The sequence below is a fragment of the Molothrus aeneus genome, chromosome 3 (genome assembly GCF_037042795.1).
Source record: "Molothrus aeneus isolate 106 chromosome 3, BPBGC_Maene_1.0, whole genome shotgun sequence".
Lineage (NCBI taxonomy): Eukaryota > Metazoa > Chordata > Aves > Passeriformes > Icteridae > Molothrus > Molothrus aeneus.
In genome coordinates, this window is record NC_089648.1 from 93,005,192 (window position 1) to 93,025,980 (window position 20,789).

The 20,789-nt window shown below is 36.6% G+C and overlaps 1 protein-coding gene across 1 annotated transcript in view; it reads left to right on the forward strand.

Moving 5' to 3' along the window:
- The first annotated feature begins 682 nt into the window (after window positions 1-682).
- The window catches only part of IMPG1 (interphotoreceptor matrix proteoglycan 1), a 50,432-nt gene continuing 30,325 nt past the window's right edge, over window positions 683-20,789 (forward strand). Inside the window, exons 1-6 of the mRNA XM_066545903.1 lie at window positions 683-749; window positions 13,322-13,555; window positions 16,376-16,542; window positions 16,750-16,778; window positions 19,153-19,220; window positions 20,245-20,330. Of these exons, the coding sequence (XP_066402000.1) occupies window positions 683-749; window positions 13,322-13,555; window positions 16,376-16,542; window positions 16,750-16,778; window positions 19,153-19,220; window positions 20,245-20,330 (651 nt within the window). The remainder of the gene's footprint in view (window positions 750-13,321; window positions 13,556-16,375; window positions 16,543-16,749; window positions 16,779-19,152; window positions 19,221-20,244; window positions 20,331-20,789) is intronic.

A 20,789-nucleotide genomic window follows, 5' to 3' on the forward strand; every position in this document is an offset into this window, starting at 1 on the left:
ATCATCATCACTGCTCCAACAGGAACATTGCAACGGCAACCCTGTGGTACAAGAAGGGAGAGAGGATTGCAAGACATGGGCGGTGGAAGAGCTGAGCATTGAGTGTTCTTTCAGGAAAAAGCTATCCTAAGGGAGTTCCCTGGGGTTTGTGGTCACTGGTTTGGAAACAGCACCATTATCTCTTCCCTTGCTCACATGCCATATCTCCAGAATGCCCAAAGGATCAACGCTCCAAGGCAATGGGAACTAGAGGAGACTTCCGTTGTTTATCATGGTGCTGTTGAAGTCTCCTGGGGTTGACAGATGCCGCTCCAGAAGGTTAAGAAGATGAAGAAAGCTCTTCCAGCTGGACCGTAAGAGGGATTATGTCTGAGCAGCAGATAAACAGATTATTCCAGAAACAGACACTGCTTTTTTTTAAAACTTCGTCACTCTTGTCTTACCACTCCAGTTCCCCAGGCTAGAAGTGTGGGCGTCGGAGGGTTCGCCCAGCTCTTGCACTCTGGCACCTGTTGCACTCTGCCCAGTTGCAATTCCATGCAGTCCAAGGCTGGAGATACCTGAAAAATAAAGACATTTGGGGATTTTTGTTCTCTAAGAAAACAGAATTCTTCTACTTGACCAAAATTTTCTTGTTTCCTGCATGACTGGTCTTGAAAACTGTGAATGATCAATAGACAGCATGCATTTGAAAACTGGATTAATATTTTTGATCATTTGCCTTGCTCTCCAAGTTCAGGGAAGCAGAGGTAAGTTCATATATATTAATATATAAGGTTTAGATGAATTTTACATTGCATATGTTGATAAACAAAATAATTGCAATATCAAAGGCTTTCTTATTACAGAATTTTTAGTGTAGAATGTGGTCTCAATACTACTAGAGACACTATGGTTACTGATACTGCTACACAGCTGAAAAAGGAAATATTGGCGTTATTTCTTACGTGTGTTTTGCCGGTTTTACAATATCATAAGAGATGCAATTTAGCTTCATTTTACCTGAACAGGTTCTGATATGAAAAAAAAATTATCTGTGAGACAAATATATGAAAATTTTAAAAAGGCTGAAATATCATCTCAGTGTTGACATGGTTGAAGATGGTCTTTCATCACTGAAATGAAGAGAAAGTAGCAAAATATATCTGCATTTACTAGTAAAGACATTTATTCTGATTACTAAAAACAACTTCAAAAACTTCTAGATGGACAAATTCTGGAAGAATACACCATACTGTGAAATATACAAAAATGGCAGTAGCAGTATAGATTAATGTAATAATAACTATAAAATTATTTTCAAGAAAACAGAAATACAGGGAACTAATCTGTACTTAGTACATCAGCTAACTCTTGCTCTATTTAAAAACATTTAAAAGTCCACAACATTTATAAAGCTACTTCAACAACAAAAAAGAAAAGACAGTGATGTGATTTTCCCTGGTTCGTCCCATATTCAAAAGATTTAGAGCTTTGGGGAATGCATTTAATTTTGGAGAAGATTTCTCATTAAATTTTCCATCTATGCTTTGATATTTGCATAATTGAATTAAAAGCTAACATTACAACTGCTATGTGTGCTCAAGTCAATGACCTTCTATTTTTATGTCAGGCCTGTTAATTAAATGCAAAGAATGTAAAATTATAAAAGATAAGTCTCCTCAACGTTATCTAAATATTTGTTAGGGAGACAATATGAAATATAGCCTGCTGTCAATACTAATTGGAAAATTTTATTTACACATTTGGGTTTTTTAAAGAAACTCCTGTTTTTCTTAAAGAAATACAGAAATGCAGACCACAGTTCTTGTATCTCAGTTAAATTATGTAAATCTTCTTTAGTGGACAATTAAAGAACTGAAAAAATCCTTCGGAAAATATATAGTTAGCACTAGAATTATGTTTTGCGTCTCTCTAATTTTACTTTTAGATTCTATGCCAATGGTTTCATTTAATCACTAATGATATTTTGGAAATGTGGCAAAAAATGAGAGAATGATGATATTTCATGTCTGACAAGAAAACAAGTTTTAACAAGATGCAATGTTTTTGCATTTAAGTTGAATATTCTGTGATGGAAGGAGACAGAATGAATTCCAGGCAATTCATGCATGCTTGATGGCATCATTGCAGTCCCTATTTATAATTACAACTTAGAAAGCAATAGTGGTAAAAGTGGCATCTCATAGTTTCATCAATTGCAAATTGTGATTGTATACTACAATACACCTTCCATAAAAGACCAGCAAAATAATGGGGGACTATCTTGACAGAGAGGAATACTAAATAACTAGAAATATTCCTTGCCACCAGTTCTATAAAGTGCAGGTGGTATGCATAAATGCATAATAATAACACTTGGTTTTGACATTTAGTCATGCCCATACATAATATTTTTAAAGTATTTGATTTCAAATATATGCACACAGATCTCAAAACACTTAATGCTTGTGTTAAGAAACTTCTTTTTCAGAGCAAAGATACTTCCAGGGCTGTTATTTTATGACTTAGCATTAGGGTCAGATACTTACAGAAAATATTTTTTTAAAGTGTATAGGCTCTCCCAGTAGTCTGAATATTTGCATGAATTGCTCATTAGAGCTCCTAACATGGGTATTTTGAGATCTTTACAGTTGCTCGGATTTGAAGTACATGTAAACTGTGACAGACTAGCAAATAAGAGACTAAGATATGAAACAGCCCCATCTTAAACAAAAAAAAATAGAGATCATTTCTAAATATTTAAAGGGTTAGTCAGTTGTTTTTTTCCTCATTAAAAACTAAATTTCAAATTGTTTTCTCACATTTATATTTAACAAAAGGTGGGTTAACAAATATGGAGCTTGCTTAATAATGTTTTTTGGTCCTTCCTCCCTGTCCCTATTTAAGGACCCATAGAGTCCTTCCCCCATCCATTTGGAGGCTCTCCAGGAGCACCTCCAATTCCACAGTAAACAAACAGGAAACTGTAGACAGCAAAATAAGAGTTACAGTACTTAACTTTGGACATAACTTTGCCACTGTCCTGACAAAAATTGTCTCTGGCAATGAGAAGAGAAAGTGAGAGGGATTAAAACTTTTTGACAGCGAAAAGTCTGCGCACACAATCTGAATAGTAAACTCCTGAACAGCCAGACTAAATTCCAAAATGCAGAGGAGCTCTGAAGCCTCAGAACTATGCCCTGATGCTGGGTACATCCTAGCACTTGATACTGAGAATGTAGAGGGCCAGAGTGTGTTCAAGGCTGTTTTGTGACACTTTTTATTCAGCAAGCAAATATCTGCTATTTACTCAGCCATTCCTTAGGACACAAAGGCTTTGTGTGTGCTCTATGAAATCATTTTAATTCATTCTGACTCATCCCTTCCCGCTAGGCTGTTCTAATTCCGCAATAAATGTTTCAGATCTTCATTACTATAATTGCCCTCAAAAAAAAAAAGGTTTAAGCAAATTTGTGCCAAAGGAAAAGGGAAAATCAAGGAATATAAAGCTTCAAACAAAGAAAGAAAACAAGATATATCTGCTTTTTGTGCTAGGATTATCTTCTACTCTCATCCATAAAATAAGAATTATCATGTTAAAGTTGGCTTTCCTGGATGGGCTTATAAACTTATGAAAAGTAAGACTTTTCCTTTTTTCTCTCCTTTCTCAAACAAATGTAACACTGCACTATATATGGGATTTGATCTTTTCTGTTTTCTGGCTAAAAGCCAAACTGCAATATAAATACTAGACCATTGTCACTGAATCCTAAAGATTGATTCCCGGAATAGTCGCACGTGTGGCATAGGCGTTGGTGAACTGCATGTGAATGAATAGCAAGATATGTGAAATTTTTCTCAGAAAAAAAATTGTCCACACCTGTGGACAAGATGATCAATATTAATGATCAAAGTTTTCTCCTTCTACTGGACATTAAGTTACAGGCTGTAATAAAATAACTGGGAGTGTTAACCTAATAGAAATCCAGAATGTTCATGTTCATTTTTCAGCTAATTTTGGAGTCTTTGTGGTTTAAGCAGTGTACTAAGTGACATGGACAACACCCATCACATAGCAAACATGGTTTCCTTTCCAGAAGACAGCTTTTCTTCCCCAAAGGAAAATTCTGAATGCATTCTCCTGCATTTTGATGCTTTGAAATATTTTAAATATGTTTTCATTCTTTTTTCTCCCCTGTCCAACCTAGTCCTTTTGGGATTAAAATTAGTCTTCTGATCATTCTCTGTCACATAATTCTTCCATGTTAATCAGAGATTAGTTGCACTATCTTGTACACGCCATGAGGTTTGTACTTTGTAAGTCCAACTGTGTTTCAATTTCTTCCCCTTCAGAATGTGTGATATTGAATAAGACACTTCTTAAAAAGAAAGAAATATTTATCTGCTTTCCTATATGTGTCTGCTGGCAGTTAGTCACTGTCAGCTGCTGTTTACTAGACAGAGACTTCAGAACAGTAACCTGTCTGAAAAACACAAGATTAACAATCATCTGGGCACCTGCCACAGCGTAGGTGCATTTAGATACCCTTACATAATTGTAGCAGCCTTATCATTGTAGGCAAGCACAGCCCCAGCTTCACCCTCACCTGCTCTGACAGAGTGCACTGTCATTCTCATTTCACAAGGTGTGAGGTGTGACACACAAACTGAAGCCCTGGCTCGTACGAGGCATTGCAGTCATAGAGCAGGACAGCACCAGAGGTTGCTGGGCTGATTCTGGTTACACAGACGTCTGCAAAACAGTAAGACCCAGGCTCACAGCTACATAATTAATTGCACTTAGGCCACCATGCTTGTCTTTCCATTGGTGAGGTTCTACTGGCTTCTAAAGTGCTGCTTCAGTACAGAGCCAAAATTAAATTCTTCCTGGCTACTCAAATGTTTCAATATCTCCCTGAGACTTTACCCAACTTTATAGTGACAATCTTGGTACCCCTGTTACCTGAAATACTGGTTTTAGTGGCTGTGTTGCAGGTATACCTTTCATATATATGATTCAGCACAGATCATAGAAACCCCAGCAGTTTCAGGCAGGAAACAGCAGTGCACTCATCTTTAATTTTGTGATCTCATGGTGATGGCACAAAATGAAGACATTTCTATTAAAGTTCTTTCCCCTTTCCTCTTCTCCCTCAAAACTAGATGAGTAAGTTGTCATGCTTAGATCAAGAATTGGATTAGGTGTCCTCCAAACCATTGGTCTGTGCAGCCTGATACATAACTAAGGTTAAGTGAAAGTCATGTTCTGTCAAAATGAGGTGTAGTGAATTAGCCAGGGACTGTAGATTGTCCTGCAGAATGAGTGACCCCAAACTGTGAGGAAAATCAACCAGTTCCAATTACACAAGCTGAAGTGAAGAGATGACACTGGGTCTTCTGGCACCTTTTCATTCACCAGATATCCTAATTGTTATCATATGTGAATACAGTTACCTCAATAAATCCATTCTGCACTGCAACTCTTTGACTCATGCCATCAAAACTGTTGAAATGTTGACAATGTTGACAAATGTTGAAATGTTGAAATGGCAAAGCATCACTGGAACTTGAATTTATGCTGTCTTATTGACTTTCTCAGAGAAGGCTGTACCTCTTGAGAATGACTAATCAGAAAATTAAGAGCAGAGGTGCTCAGTTGAGTGTTTTATCACTGCCAATTGGATGCATCCCTCCAAGAACTCAAACATTTAAGGCATTTTCTTGCAGCCTTTGATATCATATCCATATTAATTAATAGATACATGTTTCATACATGAGCATTAAAACCAGTCACTCTTCAATGCTGTTTCTAGTCCAGGTTCTGGACTTCAAGCAGACTGTTGCAAGATTCACAATCTGGCAATGAAAGCATAGATGGCCTTTGATATTTTTTATGAATTCCAGCAGCAGAAGTGAGCACAGCTGATGAATAAAAATTTTCACCTTTCTGTCTGAAAGAGAATGTAAACATTTCTACCTTTAATGGCACATATTACATCTATGAATACATTACTTTCTTACTATGTTTTTGTCAGGCTGCAAGAAAATGTGTCAAAATCATATGTTGACTCAAAGATTTCAGCATGTTCAATATTTGTGGTATGTACAGACAGCATTTATTGTGAATGTGGCTTCATCATTAGTATATGACAACTATATTCACAAAAGCAGGAAAATCTTACCAGTTTCCTGTTATGCTTTCTATTCTCATCTATAATAGGTAGATAATATGCTGCAATTATTTTCCCATTAATTGTATAACTAGTATAATTCAAAGAAGTTACTATATTATCTACTTTAGAGAGAGAGAGAGAGAAAACTGTTTGTCTGTTGTAAGGCCCATGCCTACATTTCATCAAAATTGTTCCAAATTCTTTGTTTCTTCCTGAAGTTGGTTTTCAATTGTATTTCTCCACTTGGCCACACAGATATGCATGAGCAGAGAAGGAGGGCAACAGCTGAGGAATTCTGATATCTATTTTACCTTCCCAGTGTAACTGACTTGCAGAAATTAAATTCTCCACACTTACTGAAATCCAAGAGCACATTAGCTGATGGCAACTATGATGTTTGATACCAAAATGTAAATCCAGTTTAATTTGAAGGGTTCTGAAAAAGAACCATTACCTAATGTCATCTCCTAGCTTTGAACATAAAACCATTAAAACAAAAAATTTTGGAGTTTTCATTAAAATTTGAACATTTACTAATGGCATTGTTTATATCACATATTTCTGAATAATTTATCATGTTCTTCTTCAGATTTATTTCCATACATATTCTGAGGTGTAGGTTGTTTCATTATAATCAAAAACTTAATATTTTTAACATAAGGATTACAATAGGAATGTATCACAAAGATTCATGGGAGACTTACCTTATTAGAGCACTATGTTAACAGTACCAGATTCTTCAACTTCCATAGACATTTAAAGAAGAATTATCACGTGTTTCTGACAAGAAGCAGGATGTATGAAAACTCACCCTTTTCCTGGATTCTTGAGAAGGAAACCCCTTGGTATAGATCTAATTTTAAAAATAACATAGCCTTTAAAACGTTGAAACTTATAGAACTTACCTCTTAAGCAGAAGCCTGGAACTCCTCTCCTGCGTCATAGACAGCTTGAGTGCAACTTCAGAATATGTGAAGGTAGTGTTTTGTCATGCTGAACCCTAGCAAGAGACACAGGGATCAGGCATATTTTGTCTTTTGTATAAAGTCTCCACTGCACGAGCAGAGCCTCATACCTCCCTGACATGCAAAGGTGATGCTGAATCTTGCGTACTACTGAGATATTAGTATGTACAGGAAGGGTTCTGTAGTGCTGAGTGTGTAGCCATCATCTTTGTGGCTCTTGTACAGGAAGTTCACAAGTGAATTTTAGCCAGCTAGACACAGGATCTTCCAAACTGGAGGCCTGAACTGTCCCCCATAGATACAGAACTGCCAAAATTAGAGATCCAGGCCTCATTCCACAGGCAATGCTACTGTCACACTTAAGAATGGAATTTACAAAGCCAACATACCAAACAGTAATTACAAAGCTCATCATTATCCATATTCATTCTGAGAAATTAAAATTACTTGCTTTTATATATATGTCTTAGCCCCCTTTCCTTTTTTGGAAATGAAGGCATTCTCAGCCACATTTCCTCTTCTACTGAAGCTAAGCATCAGTGTCAGCAGCTTATTTTTCAGCAAAACTTCCCCAGAGTAGTGTACACTGCCCACTTACTCAGCAGTTCACTGGCAAAGTGCACTAAACCTGAAGAAGTGAGGTCCAAAGTGAGTTCCCTTCTGTGCCTCAGCTACCCCAGTTACAGACCAGGTAATCCCCACCAGGGTGCAACAATCACCATGGCGGAGTGCCTCAGGAATTCCTTTCCAAGTTCTCTCCCTGTGTGCATTAAAAACAATCCAATGACATATTGGACATGAAGATGAGTTCATGCAAGCCTTACGACGTTGGGTTTAAGGGCATTGAGCTCTCAGACAAGACCTGAGCAGCTTAAATATTAGCATTAATTCTTCTAGTATGGAATTCCATACCCTAAACTTTTCCAAACTGTGAGTCTTTAAGGTTGTGAAACACACTTGGAAATGCAAAGCAAACAGTCAAAGTAGCAGTATTCGACAAAGCACTGGCAAAGCAGCCCTGAGCATCAGCAAGACTAAAACCTCCACTTTCACACCTGCATGGGAAGATAGAGATTGCTGCACAAAGGATGCAGGCAGCATTTGTTGATAAAGCCTTGCCATATTTTAATCTGTCCCTGCTCATCTAAGCCCCTTCAAATCCATGTAGACTCTTCCCATGCAACAGACCTGAGGAAAAAAAGCCATGGGGAATAAAAGATTTTAAAAGGAATATGAGTAGAGGACATGTCATGGGCACCAAGTCTATCACTGGCAAGTGCCATTAGAATGTGGGATCCTCACTGGTGCCATGAGGAGAGTGCCTCTGGGTGAAGAGCCTTGGTATTACCTCTGTGTACTTTCTATGCTCCATCCGGTGTTTAAATGGATCAGCCAACTCAGAAATCTCAAGATCAACTTTTCAGGACTAGTTGTGAAAAGCACTAGCTGTGCTTTCATTACTGGGTCAATTATCAACAAAATGTTGGCCCCACTATAAATTTAACCTCAACATGTTTATGGATCTTTGCTGAATCAACCTTCCTGATAAGATTTCCCCGTTTTATTCAAACATTTTGCTTTACATAAGCCTGGTCTTTTAAATATTATTTTATTGTGCAGGCAGTATGACTCATTTATCAATCAAGCATTCCTCTCTATCCAAAGAAGATCCACTGATTTTTCAGACTAATCTGCTTTTTCACATTTTAAACCTTTTGATGATTTTAATGATGAATTATTCAGATTTCAACAATTTGGTCACCTTGAATTTTTCTGGCAAATCTTTAGCTACCATATTTTTAATTATTCTCTTAGTACTTGATGGCATCTAAATTTTCTCAGGTCAAATAAAAATAAATGTTTACCTGAAAAATAATGCTGTATATAAATGTTCCTACCCAAAGATCATCTACATTCCTGAAAAATGCAATTTTTCAACTCCAACTCCAACTCCAAAATTTGAGGCCTTCCAAACCTAGTACTATTAACAGAGAGAAATTAATAAAGCTGTATAGACAAGCATCCACTCCATTTACACAAAAAGGTATGAATAAGGCCCTCTTGCTCCTATGTTTGTAAAAGCAAATTTAAAAAAACAACAAAAGCTGACCAATTATCTGAGTAACTTTAAACTCTTTTTCTCTAGAATTCCATTTCAATCGTGATGTACTTTTCCCTTTTTGACATGCAGATTATTAAGAACATATAGGAACTTTTGAAATCTGCTCCTCCTGCCTTGTTGTTTTAGTTAGGGTATAAATTTGATAGTGCAAGTCTCAAGAGACACAGAGAAGAGGCCTGGCCTAATTTCAAGAATTTCAATTTTTTTCATATGTGAAATGAATACCATTTATTTGCCTGAAACCAAAACCTGAAGAGCAGTGCCATGCACTTGAGAGATTGGTATGGATATCAAAGCACTTTGATTAGATCCCATATGAATTAGATTACTGTATCATATTTGGAAAATTGCTTTATGGTGTTTTGAAAAAATTTTATTATATTTGTCAAAGTTCAGGACTAGATGTCAGGAACTCCAGAATTTAATAACAGCTGACAGTGATTCTGTAGATAACCTTGGTAAAACTGCCTCAGTATTTTTCTGCAAGTATGTCACCTGGAAAATTTGGACATGGTGTAGATTCTTGCATGTGAGAATAAAGGAGAGTTATATGTTTGTTTAAGGAATCTTGGAGATTAGCTGAAGTAGAAAAGCATTATCAGACTTCCACCGTTATCTGTCCTTCTGCCCTAGAACTACCAAAGAAATCTAAAAAACTTAAACACAGCTTTTAAAAGTAAAACTGAGACAGTCATCTCTGTGAAACAACAGAGTTAAATAATAAAAAGTCAAATTGGACAGGGTATATATTTGCTGCAAACACTGAATATTTTAATTGCATGTGCTTGATTTAAAAAAATGAATAAGAAAAAATTACAGATATTTATTTTAAGAAGAGTTAACCAACCTAGTGGTATTTAGATTATTTAGATGATCAAATGATGTACCTGTAAAATTTGCATCACTCCAGTGTATTCAGTTACTATGTTGCATAGTAAAAAGAAAAGGGATCAACTAATATCTATTGATTCAATTTCATAATAGCGTGTGTCTTTTTGATTTTTTTTTCAACCCAGGACACTGAAATCAAGGCATCTATAAAGGTAGAGATGGAAGCACATTTTAGTAAAGTATATGGATGAAACATCTGTGAGGTTTAGGTAGAAATTTCTCTACCCTAAAAATTTCTCTGAACCTAAAAATTTTAGGTTCAGAATTTCCACAGACACAAGGGAAAACAAAGATATGAAGAATTATGAGGAAATGTTTATGCCAGAAGGCAAGTTTTCTTCCAGTCACAATCAGCAAATATCAGGAAATTCATACTGGACAATCATGTGGAGAGAAAGGTTAATGCTTTCTCCAATTCAAGTTTTGCTTTAGCAAAAAAGTGATTTCAAAGAATTATGATAATAAAAGTTAATCTAGGAGGAGCAATTTGTTAACCACAAGATATAAAGGAAATTAAACCTATTGCAACAGATAAAGTTTAGAAACAGATCCCTAAAAAAAAAAAAAAAAAGAAAGAAAAAAAATTGAAGGGAAAGAATGAAAAGAAAAATAATGTAAAAAATTTATACCCACCCAAAATAGGGTAGCAGAACAGTGCAAACTGAGAGCAGAAAACAACTGGTCACTTCTCAGAATGAAAAGCCCAAATAGGGACCCTAACATGGAGACTTTGAAATCATTACAACAATCATTTGAGAAGAATCTCCTTTGTCAGTTTTATGAATAGTATAATTCTTAATTCAAGTTAAAGACTTAGAGGTAAATCCTGGAGAAGAAGCAAATCCTTCAAGAAAGGCCTCTGTCCCATACAAAAGCTATCAAAGAGCTTAGTGACAAAATCCTCTGCCCTAGTTGGTCGGGCTGCCTGGGCAGCTGGTCTAGCTCAGTTAATACACCTTGTGAAAGGTAATAGACTTACAACTGGCTACTTTCCATGTGGATTCTTGATTCTCTCTTCTAGAGGATTTCATTTATTTCAATATAACATTCAAATAGCTCTGTGTCTCAGCTGACTCTGTGTTTGGCCACTTGGGGATTCTGCTGAAGCCAACAACATGTTTCCACAGGGGAAATTCCTTTTCTGCAGTTTAGGGTTTGTGACCTGACTTTAATGTGGAAAAATTACTTCCATTTCATTTCATATCAAATATTATACGACTGCATCATCATTTTAAATTACCTTGCAACAATTAGGCAGTTCTAGGTCTGCAGGTCACTGTCCCTGGCATGCATTAAAAAGTAATAACAATGAACTATTACCTTTGTTTTATAATTTCCTTTCTTTTAGACAATATTCATCACAACCAAGCAGTTGACTTTTTTTCCATATCAGAGTAGCACCTATCTCAAAATATAGATGTTACTACTATGATTTCTACACAGTAAACAATGGATGTTCCTTTGGAAGTTAATCAGAACTGACATATATATATATATAGACAGATATATAGACATATATATGTCTACTGACACACATAGTAGAACGTTCCCTATTCTTCATTTCGTATACTGTTCTTTTTATAAAAGTATGTTTTTCAATTATTTTTCTCTCATCGTTTATCTGCCCACTTTTCTTTAAACATTTAATCAACACTACTCGAAAGTGTCAAGATAATGTGTTTTTAACCTTCCTTATTTTCTCTTGATTTGCCTAAGAACAGGGTAATTAGTATTTGTTATATGCAGCATGACACTTCTTTCTCCAGCAAACTGATAATTTTTTACTGCTATTTTTCTTGCTAGTACTTCTCCTACTGAACTTACTCCTTTTTAACCCTCTTATTTTCTGTTATTCCTCCATTAGAAGCTTTAAAACCATTTTTCAAAGTAATTTTTTCACTTGATTAATCAAGATTCAGGAACACACATACCTTGCTTAAAGCTTTCTAATTCTTTCAAATTGTCTTCTATTCTGCTTATATTTTTCTTTGTTTTTCATCTGTAATAGCTGTATCAAATTACAGCAAAAATTTAACATCTTTATTAACATGTATACAAAATGTATTAACATAACATGGATACAAAATTTTGGAAGATAACCTAAAAGATACTCATTGCTCCTGTCACATGTTCCTGTAAAAGGCTGTATTTCACCTCATTTAAATCTGTAGTTTATACACTATTTTTAGCATTGACTTTTTCATATTAAATTTAGCTGCCATTCATGCAATACTGCAACACAAATAGTTAGGAAGTGGTACCAGATGAGTCCTGAATTTTTGTGATGGAAATTCCTATGCTTGAGGTTATCTTGACAGCCTGGAAGCTTTTCCATTTTTCATAATTGAGTAGCTTCATAAGTAAAATTTAATCCTAGGTCTTCCATTCCTAGTTACTGATGTCACTTTTTTCTACTGTAACTGTTCCACTTTGCCAGGAACATTTAAAGTTTTATTAAAATATGATGCCAGAGAATTCACAACACCTATCATCCAGTTGCAAAGAAACAATCAAAGTCTCTTCTGGTTAATACTTCAGTTTATGTGAGGGAAGGATAGAGGAGTGCACTGTGGAGTAAGAGAGACTGGAAACAAGTATTTCTTTTCCCAAAGGTAATAAAACTTCTGTTCAACTTCTGAAAGTTTCAGGGTCTAGTTCTTAGGATAGCTTCAAGGTTATGAACCTGATTTGAAGGGAGATGTTCCTTGAAGCCCAAAGGAAAAGTTAAGATTTTAAAGACTTAAGGTACAACTATTTCTCATTTTACTTATCTGCAGTGTAGACATTACTTATCACTGTACTGTAAATTTCCCTACAGGGCGATATGCTCACAAATGAGATGCTGTAGCACAAAGTTCAAGCACTTAAGTGTCTTTTGTGGATCTAATCCAAAGTCACTTTTGAAAACAGGATTTAGAGCTTCTGAAACTTTTACCCTGTGTGTCCTGGGGTCACATGTTGAAATACAAGGAAATTAGTTACCAAGTCGCTTGAGCTGCAGTTCCCCCGAGTGGTCAGAGGCTGTTTCTCCTCAGCACAATTATTCAATCAGTGCATTGACTCCACTATAATGTAGCAAAAAGAATTCTCAAGTTCATGTCCATTTTCAAGACATGAACCTGCATTGAATACCTACTGCCTAGGCAAGGTATGCTTATGTACTTTCTTGTTTTGTTTTTTTTTTACAGAAATTCCTGATAAAATAAACCGTGCTGAAGCCAAACAACTTGCAGTCACCTCAGGGTCAGACAAAACAGAAAGAACAACAAAGAGGTCCAGGATATCAACCATAAGGCGGATATTTGACATGGCAAAACACCGAACAAAAAGGTCATCCTTTTTCTCAACTGGTGTGAAAGTTTGCCCACAAGAATCAGTGAAGCAGATTTTAGCCAGCCACCAAGCTTACTACAGATTAAGAGGTAAGACGATTATTGTAGTATGTACTTCCTCCTTCAAAGTCTTTCCTTTAACTGAGGAAACCCAGTAATTTTCCAGAATTGTGTTCTTCACCTTTAGGCAGTGTAAGTGCTATTTAATTTATGCTTTATTTTTACATAGATAATCAAATGTTACTTGTGCATCAGCAGGGTTTGAGATAGACAGTTACCAGAAGAAAATACAACAATGCATTCAAAGGACTAATGAACTCAGAGTAATTGCACAGTGCTCTAGCATGGCTGAACATGAAGAACAAATTGTGCTTGCATTAGTGTTGAAAGAAGCACCCCCTTTCTCAAAAGAGCAGGTACCATCATTGCTATGCAAAATCAATAGCACCAGTTTAGGACAAGTATTGGAATCCTTAAATGGTCATTGTGCAATCGTGTTGGTGTATCTGTAGTTATATTAAGTCTATGGCAGTGTTGGTATACAATAAACACTGAGATAATTGCTAGCAAGTCATGAAAAAAAGCTTAGGGAAGAAGAAATATTTCAGACATTTTATTAATAAGACTTTTTCAACCAGGTCTGTCACTTCCCAGCTCTTTTTTTTACTTCCCTTGCCTACAAAAAGCCTATCAAGTTACCATTCTAATTTTTGGTCCATTTTTCTCTCTTTCTTCATCTATCCCTCCCAGTCTTTTATCCTGTCACTGTTCTATTTTGTATTCGAAAAATGTGTGTATTTGCAGTGCAGCTGGATGGTCCAAAGCTAATTCTAAAACCTAGTCAGCATTTTGGGGATATAAGTATCTAAGGCAACATCTACTCTCTAATCCACCTTTCCTTATCCATTTTTTCCTTTTTATCAGACACCATCCATTCACATTGATCTGTGTAACCTGGATGCTCCTCAGCTCTCTTTTGGGGAACCAACTTGTTCCCTCTGAAATGAGACCTGGAGGTAAAGCTTCAAAAATTGTACTCCAGCAGCCACTTGCTATAGGCAGCATGGGAGAACTACACTAATGTCTGTAGCTATCCCTATGCATATAAAATATTTGATTTCCATTGTAGCATCCAATGGGCATTAGACAGAAATCTGAAATGTGTTACAGAGGCTGATCCAAAAAGTGTTTCTTAAATAGAAATTAATCCTCAGAGTCCCTGAAACTCCCTGGTTACATCTCAGATTGGGCTGAAAACAAGCTATCCTGAAACAGACAGGTATCATTAATCTGAACTCAAAAAACTATAACTATGACCCTTTCATTTAAAAGTCTGAATATGACAGCACTACTAGCTCTTTGGAGAGCAGCACATCAGCTGGAATACTGGACTCTGTAAGTCTTGTAGTGCAAGAAGGTTTAAACTTAAATACTCCGTTTCCCCAGCTGTGTCTTCACTCACAAAATTTTCTAAGCAGGTGTCATCCAGTTCTTCAACTGAAACTGGAGTACTTCCCAAAAAGAAAGCAACAAAACGCATTCTGCAGCTGAATAATTTGCACACTCATTCATAAAAAGGTGTTTCTGCTCCCTTGAACAATTGCATATTTTCCATTACAATGTCTTCCATCAAAACCTCAAAAAAAATTTTCTTCAAGGAAAGACCAGAATTTCTGGTAAAGACTTCTGCCCTCCCAGTTGAGCATGATAATTTATCTGATGAAAATGATAAATGTAAACAAAAAAGAGCTACACTTGAAAATGTGGTGATACAAGAATCATCCTTGAATCTGTAACCACGTACAATCCTTCATGTAAAGGCAATCTGGTAGCCATGCTGGAGCCTGAGAGCCTGTACCCATCTGTGGGATGATCTCACCTTCATTTTGTTTTGGATATATACTTTCAGGTTCTTTTCTGTGTCTAAAGCCTAGGAGATGACCTCCCCCCCTTCAAGTTCCATGACAGTGAAAAAGCACTGTGGATCATATCAGTCATCTAGAGAATTTTTCTGCAAGAAAATTTAGACAATTTTATTCTTTTTTCCATATATATGCATTCTGTGCTTCCAGGAATGAGCACTCAACAAAAAACAGCTCAGATGTAGGAGCTCAGATAGTTGCTGTGGGATTCTTCAGCCTCCTGTGACCTTATACCAACTCTGAAGATACACATCATAGCTTAGGTCACCATGAGGACAGTCTCTTATGTGGGGCAAACTGCGAGAACACACTACAATGCCTCCTCAACTGGTCATGTGTCACATTTATCTGGTAACTGGATTACTTATCATCAGATGGTATATCTTTATTCAGCAGTAACTGCTCAGAAAAACAAATGCCAGAGAGTTGCAAGAAAAAGGAGATAGAAAGTAGCTTTAATTGCTAGCTCATAATAAATAAATCTCTTCAAAAGATAGCCTGTTCCTTTTTAATAACCTGACCACATCTGCTCCACATGCAGCTGCTCTACTGGGAGGGCAGGTCGTTCCTGAGGTATTATTGAGGGGCCCTAACACAGCTAGGTGAGTACATCCCTACAGCAAGTTTAGAGTAAACTTACTGCACTAATTTCAGAGACACCCATATTTTAGATAATGCAGATAATGAACTCACTCTAAGGCAAAGTAGGTATCAAGTACTGAAAATAAATGTCCCATCTCACAGTAATGAGTTTTGCAAAGTAAAGTGCTAAAGGCAACAGCTTTTAAATTACCAGCAAGTTTTGGTTAAAATGGTTTTTCTGTTAAATTTGAAAATCACCTTCTCTAAAAGAATTTTTAAACATTTTGAAAAAGTGTGTTCCTTCATCTTGAGTGAAAATGTGTAAATGCCAAATCACTGTTAAAAGGCTTTCAAGTTTACTATTTGGTACAAAGCATCTATCCCCAGCCCCTTTCTTCTTACTCAGTCTGCCAGGAAGCTGTGTGGGAAGCCTTTCGTATTTTTCTGGATCGGATTCCTGATACTTCTGAATATCAGAACTGGGTTACTGCCTGCCAGAGAGAAACCTTTTGTATATTTGACATTGGGAAAAACTTCAGCAATTCCCAAGAGCACCTGGAAATAATTCAACGGGTAAGGATTACTGACATCTGTTTAGAAACTGGGAGAGACTTCCAAGTCCCTCCCCACCTGCTTATTTAAGGGCAAAGTATTGCTCAGGAGAAGGAGGGGGCATGTCTTAGAAGGAAAACATAAAAGTGTAGCAAACAAAAGAGCTAACAGGCTCAATGGTTGGATACACCCACTAGTAAAATGCTGTTTTTCTTAATCTTTTTGCAGCGAGTAAAACATAGAACCTTCCAGGAAAGGTAAGTAGCACAAATAGAACCTTGCCACTTGATGTTACTGCCTCCCTTGTAAAGATATGTGTAGCTGTGTGTGGATGTGAGCAGATATTCAGATAGCACTGTGGTGTATTTGGTGTGTGCTGTGAGAGTTGTGTCTACTGGATATATTATAGGACACTGTAATTGAATCACAATAATGGATATGGCCAAATGGCTGTTACCTGTTCATTTCAAAACACCCCTGAATGTTTTCTCAGACTAATGTGAGCATGAAACCCTGACAGAGACATAGCTTGGCATTAGGCTAGTGTTGATTGGGAGTGTGACAAAACTTGCTGTAATTCTCAAAAGGAAAGTCAGTTTAATAAAAGTTTAACTGAGAGGCTACTTTAAACAGTAACATGAAAACTCTGTGCCTTCACTTTAGGTTTCTCCTGTATTTTTATACAGTGTTAATTGATGTGATACTTTATTCTGTAAACTCTTTGGAAAAAGTATGCTCCTGGCAATGCTCAGAAGTTGGAGAGTGGCAGGATTAAAGCTACCATGCTGAACTCTGGTTCTCTGTATATAAATACTACAGTGCAGCCAGACAAATCATTGTCCACAACTTCCGATTGATGTTTCTTTTCCCTTCAAGTTTTCTTTGATTTTCAAGAGATTTTCAGGAAAATAATATTTTCCATAGGTTACACTGTCTCCTGATCACAGAGGTCTTATGTATCTTAATTCATTCTGACATGGGAGATCTGACATATTTGTAATAATGTAGGGCCTAATTGAACTTTCCTGGAATCCAAAGGGAGCCCTTTTCATTCATCCTAGTGCAAGCAGCGGCAGCAAGGCATTAAGAGAAGTGACTGATCTCAGAGTTCTTAGGTTCTCTGTGAACAGTACTGTTTTCCCTAGACACAACACTGAAGGTGAATTTGATTCCATGAAATTTCTTGTATTTTAGTTGGAAATACAGACAGCAAAGTTTATGCATGGTTGGACTTCATATTTACTACTTTGTAGCCTAGAAAATATTTTGTATCTTCTGTAGATGTCATATAGAGAAATCAGTCTCCATGTATAGATACAACACAGAACTAGTTAACATTGTGAAAGCATTACAAATTATACTTTAGTTCTCACCGCACAGGATATCCGGACGTGGTAAATCAGTTGTCATTCATTCATGTTCTTTATTTATGTTATTAAACATCTATGTTCCTCCTGTAGCTCAGGACACCTTTTCTGTCTCTGCTACAAGCTTTGTGCTGTCTCAATTAACACCACACTACACATTTGCAGTACCCTTATTTCTTTCATTCATACCAGTTTTCACAAGTACTCCATCTGTATGCACTGTAGAAAATTTCGGGAATTATACTTTACTCCCCAGTTTCAGGAGAGCAAAATCTCAAAAAATCCTTTAGAAGATTCTTATCTAAGAAGCTTAATTTTCCCAAAAGTTACAAATTAATAACAATTTGGTTTTAAGGCTATAAAATAATTTCTAGCCCAAGTAAAAGAATCTTTGATACATCTATTTATTTTAAAATGTACTTAGAGATGGATACTATTGCTGTTTTTCAAGCAAGCTAACATTAGCTATTAAAAATGTATTCACCATGTGGCTATAAAACTTAAACCAGAAAATAATTATCATCAAAACCAAACAAATCCTGTGATACATCATACCCACCATATATTCTTACTTGAGTTTTTAGCTCTCCTCCTTGGGGACCATGGTAGGCATTAAGCTATGAATATTACATCCAGAAGCAAACACTAACATTCCTACACCTCAAAATAATCTGGAATCAGGAATCGGATTTGATACTATAATTATTTGGAAGCATCCTTATGGTATTATAATGCAGACTGACAACTGAAAAATAAGCCCACCCATTATTTTCTCACACCATACCATATGAAACACACATGGAACCTGAAATGTCCATTGGCTCTAAAATGAGAAGAATCCTAAAGCCCTCACTGAGCTACCTTGATAGGATGAGAAATAGCGAAGAAGACAAAGGCTGATTTAGGTGATGTACAAGAAGCCTTTCTTCCATTTTAGATAGTGGTCAACCCTTCAATGAGTTCCAAGAGTAAAAAAAACAAACCCAGTACACTGATTTAATCTCTGTGATCTCATCCCTCTGGTGGCATTGATAAATTCTGAAACAAAACCTCATGAGCAGATTCATGACAGGATTGGTAGTTCTTATGCTGTTCCACTGCCTGTTTAATCAGGTCACAAAATGTTCTATTAGAGATAACTTCTCTCATTTAAACTATGCTTAATATAGGGATCATTTCTATATGTTTTTTGGTTTTTTACCCTTTTGTCATTGCCAGTACAATATGCAGATAATTAAATCACTCATTTCTATTTGATTGATAGGAAAGATGAAATATCAGCAGAGAAAACCGGAGGCAAAAAGGTGGAAGACATTCCCTCCATTTCTACAGGTAAAATAAAATCTGCTTGTTCTGTGTCTGCCTGTTAAATAAAATTGCTAAGGCAAATGATTCTTAGAAGGCTATATTTAATGAATGTTGCAGAATGCTTCTACAACAGTTCAGTGGAGTGAAAATGTTTGAGCAAAATAATCTTTGAGAAGAATTTTTTTTATCTCTTTACAACATATTTGCTACTCAAATGTTGCATTCAAAGTTTGTCTTCAAATATATGTGTTTACCTAGTTTCAAACTTAGATAATATAGGGTTAATTTTCCTTCAGTTAAAAAATACCATTTAAAATGTCAACTGCTGCATTTTGTTAACAAAAACAAAACAAGCAAGCAAGGCAAATAAAGACTGACAAGCAAGAAAGTCAGAGTGGTGCCAAGACAATAAATTGATCAGACTATTACAATTAGGCCTGTTGTGTACTTCAATTCTTTAAAGTAATGTTAGGATGTTAATAAAATAATGTTAATTCACACAGTGATAAAAATCTGTAAATATTATCATTTTGGCTCAAGGAGAAACCATCCTGAACATATATTCTTATGAAATATATCAAAATCTTATTGGGAAGGACTTCCAGCATGGTAAGTTGGCCTCTAGGTGAAAAACTCTGTCGACATCTCTGGTTACCTTTAATTGAGCCTAAAGAAAAGAGGCTCTCATAGGGATAAAGATCTCAACTGGCAAAATTAAGACACTTGGTGATATATGATGTGGCATGACAGAAAATGACCAAATATTATTAACTCACACAATTTCATTGATTATAGTCAGTGCCATTTTTGCCTTCAGTCACACACGTGCCACACCACTAATGTTTGACCTGGAAGAAAGGTTGTCTATTGTACAAAATGCAGCAGCTTTACCCACACCCTAAGTCATGGCACAGGCTTGTGCTCAAGCCCTCCCTCCTGGGGGAAAGCTGCTCCAGTGAGCCGACCCCTGACCAACACACGAAGAGAAGGCTTTTGATGTGAAGGCTTTTGATGTTCTTTCCTGATTTTTCTTTCTCTCCACCTGCAGGCTCTCCTGGCACACCCCTCTCTCCATATGCACCTAATGGCACATTGCTCAATGAAATTTTCAATGACACAAAGGCTCCTGTGAAGGTGAGGACAGCCTGTGTTCCCACACACTTTTTCACTCACCTTTTCTTTTTGAGCTTCAGCCAACAGGAAAGAGGGAGAAACCTTATAAACAGTGCTTAAAAACAACAAGTGCTCCCCTCTGTTTCAGCTAGCAGGACTGAAGGGGTTTATTAGCAGCTGTTATATACTGGGGTAGGGCATGATGGGTTTTGGGTATATAGTAGAAAGTACAAAAGCATGGCAACCAGCTTTTGGGCAGTTTTCAGTCTTTCAAGGAGGGGCCTGTTGCCTATTTTGCACCATTTTGTAACATTGCTCTTCATTAAATAATGCCAAAAAAAGAATACCTGCTGGGCTTGCCATGACACAGGAGATAGGACTGGGGCCTCCTTGCCTTTTTCTGCCCAGCCAGCCGTCAGAGGCTTCTCCACTGCTGTGTCCTCAGGGCAGCCATGCAGCAGGCACTGGGGACTGCCCCTC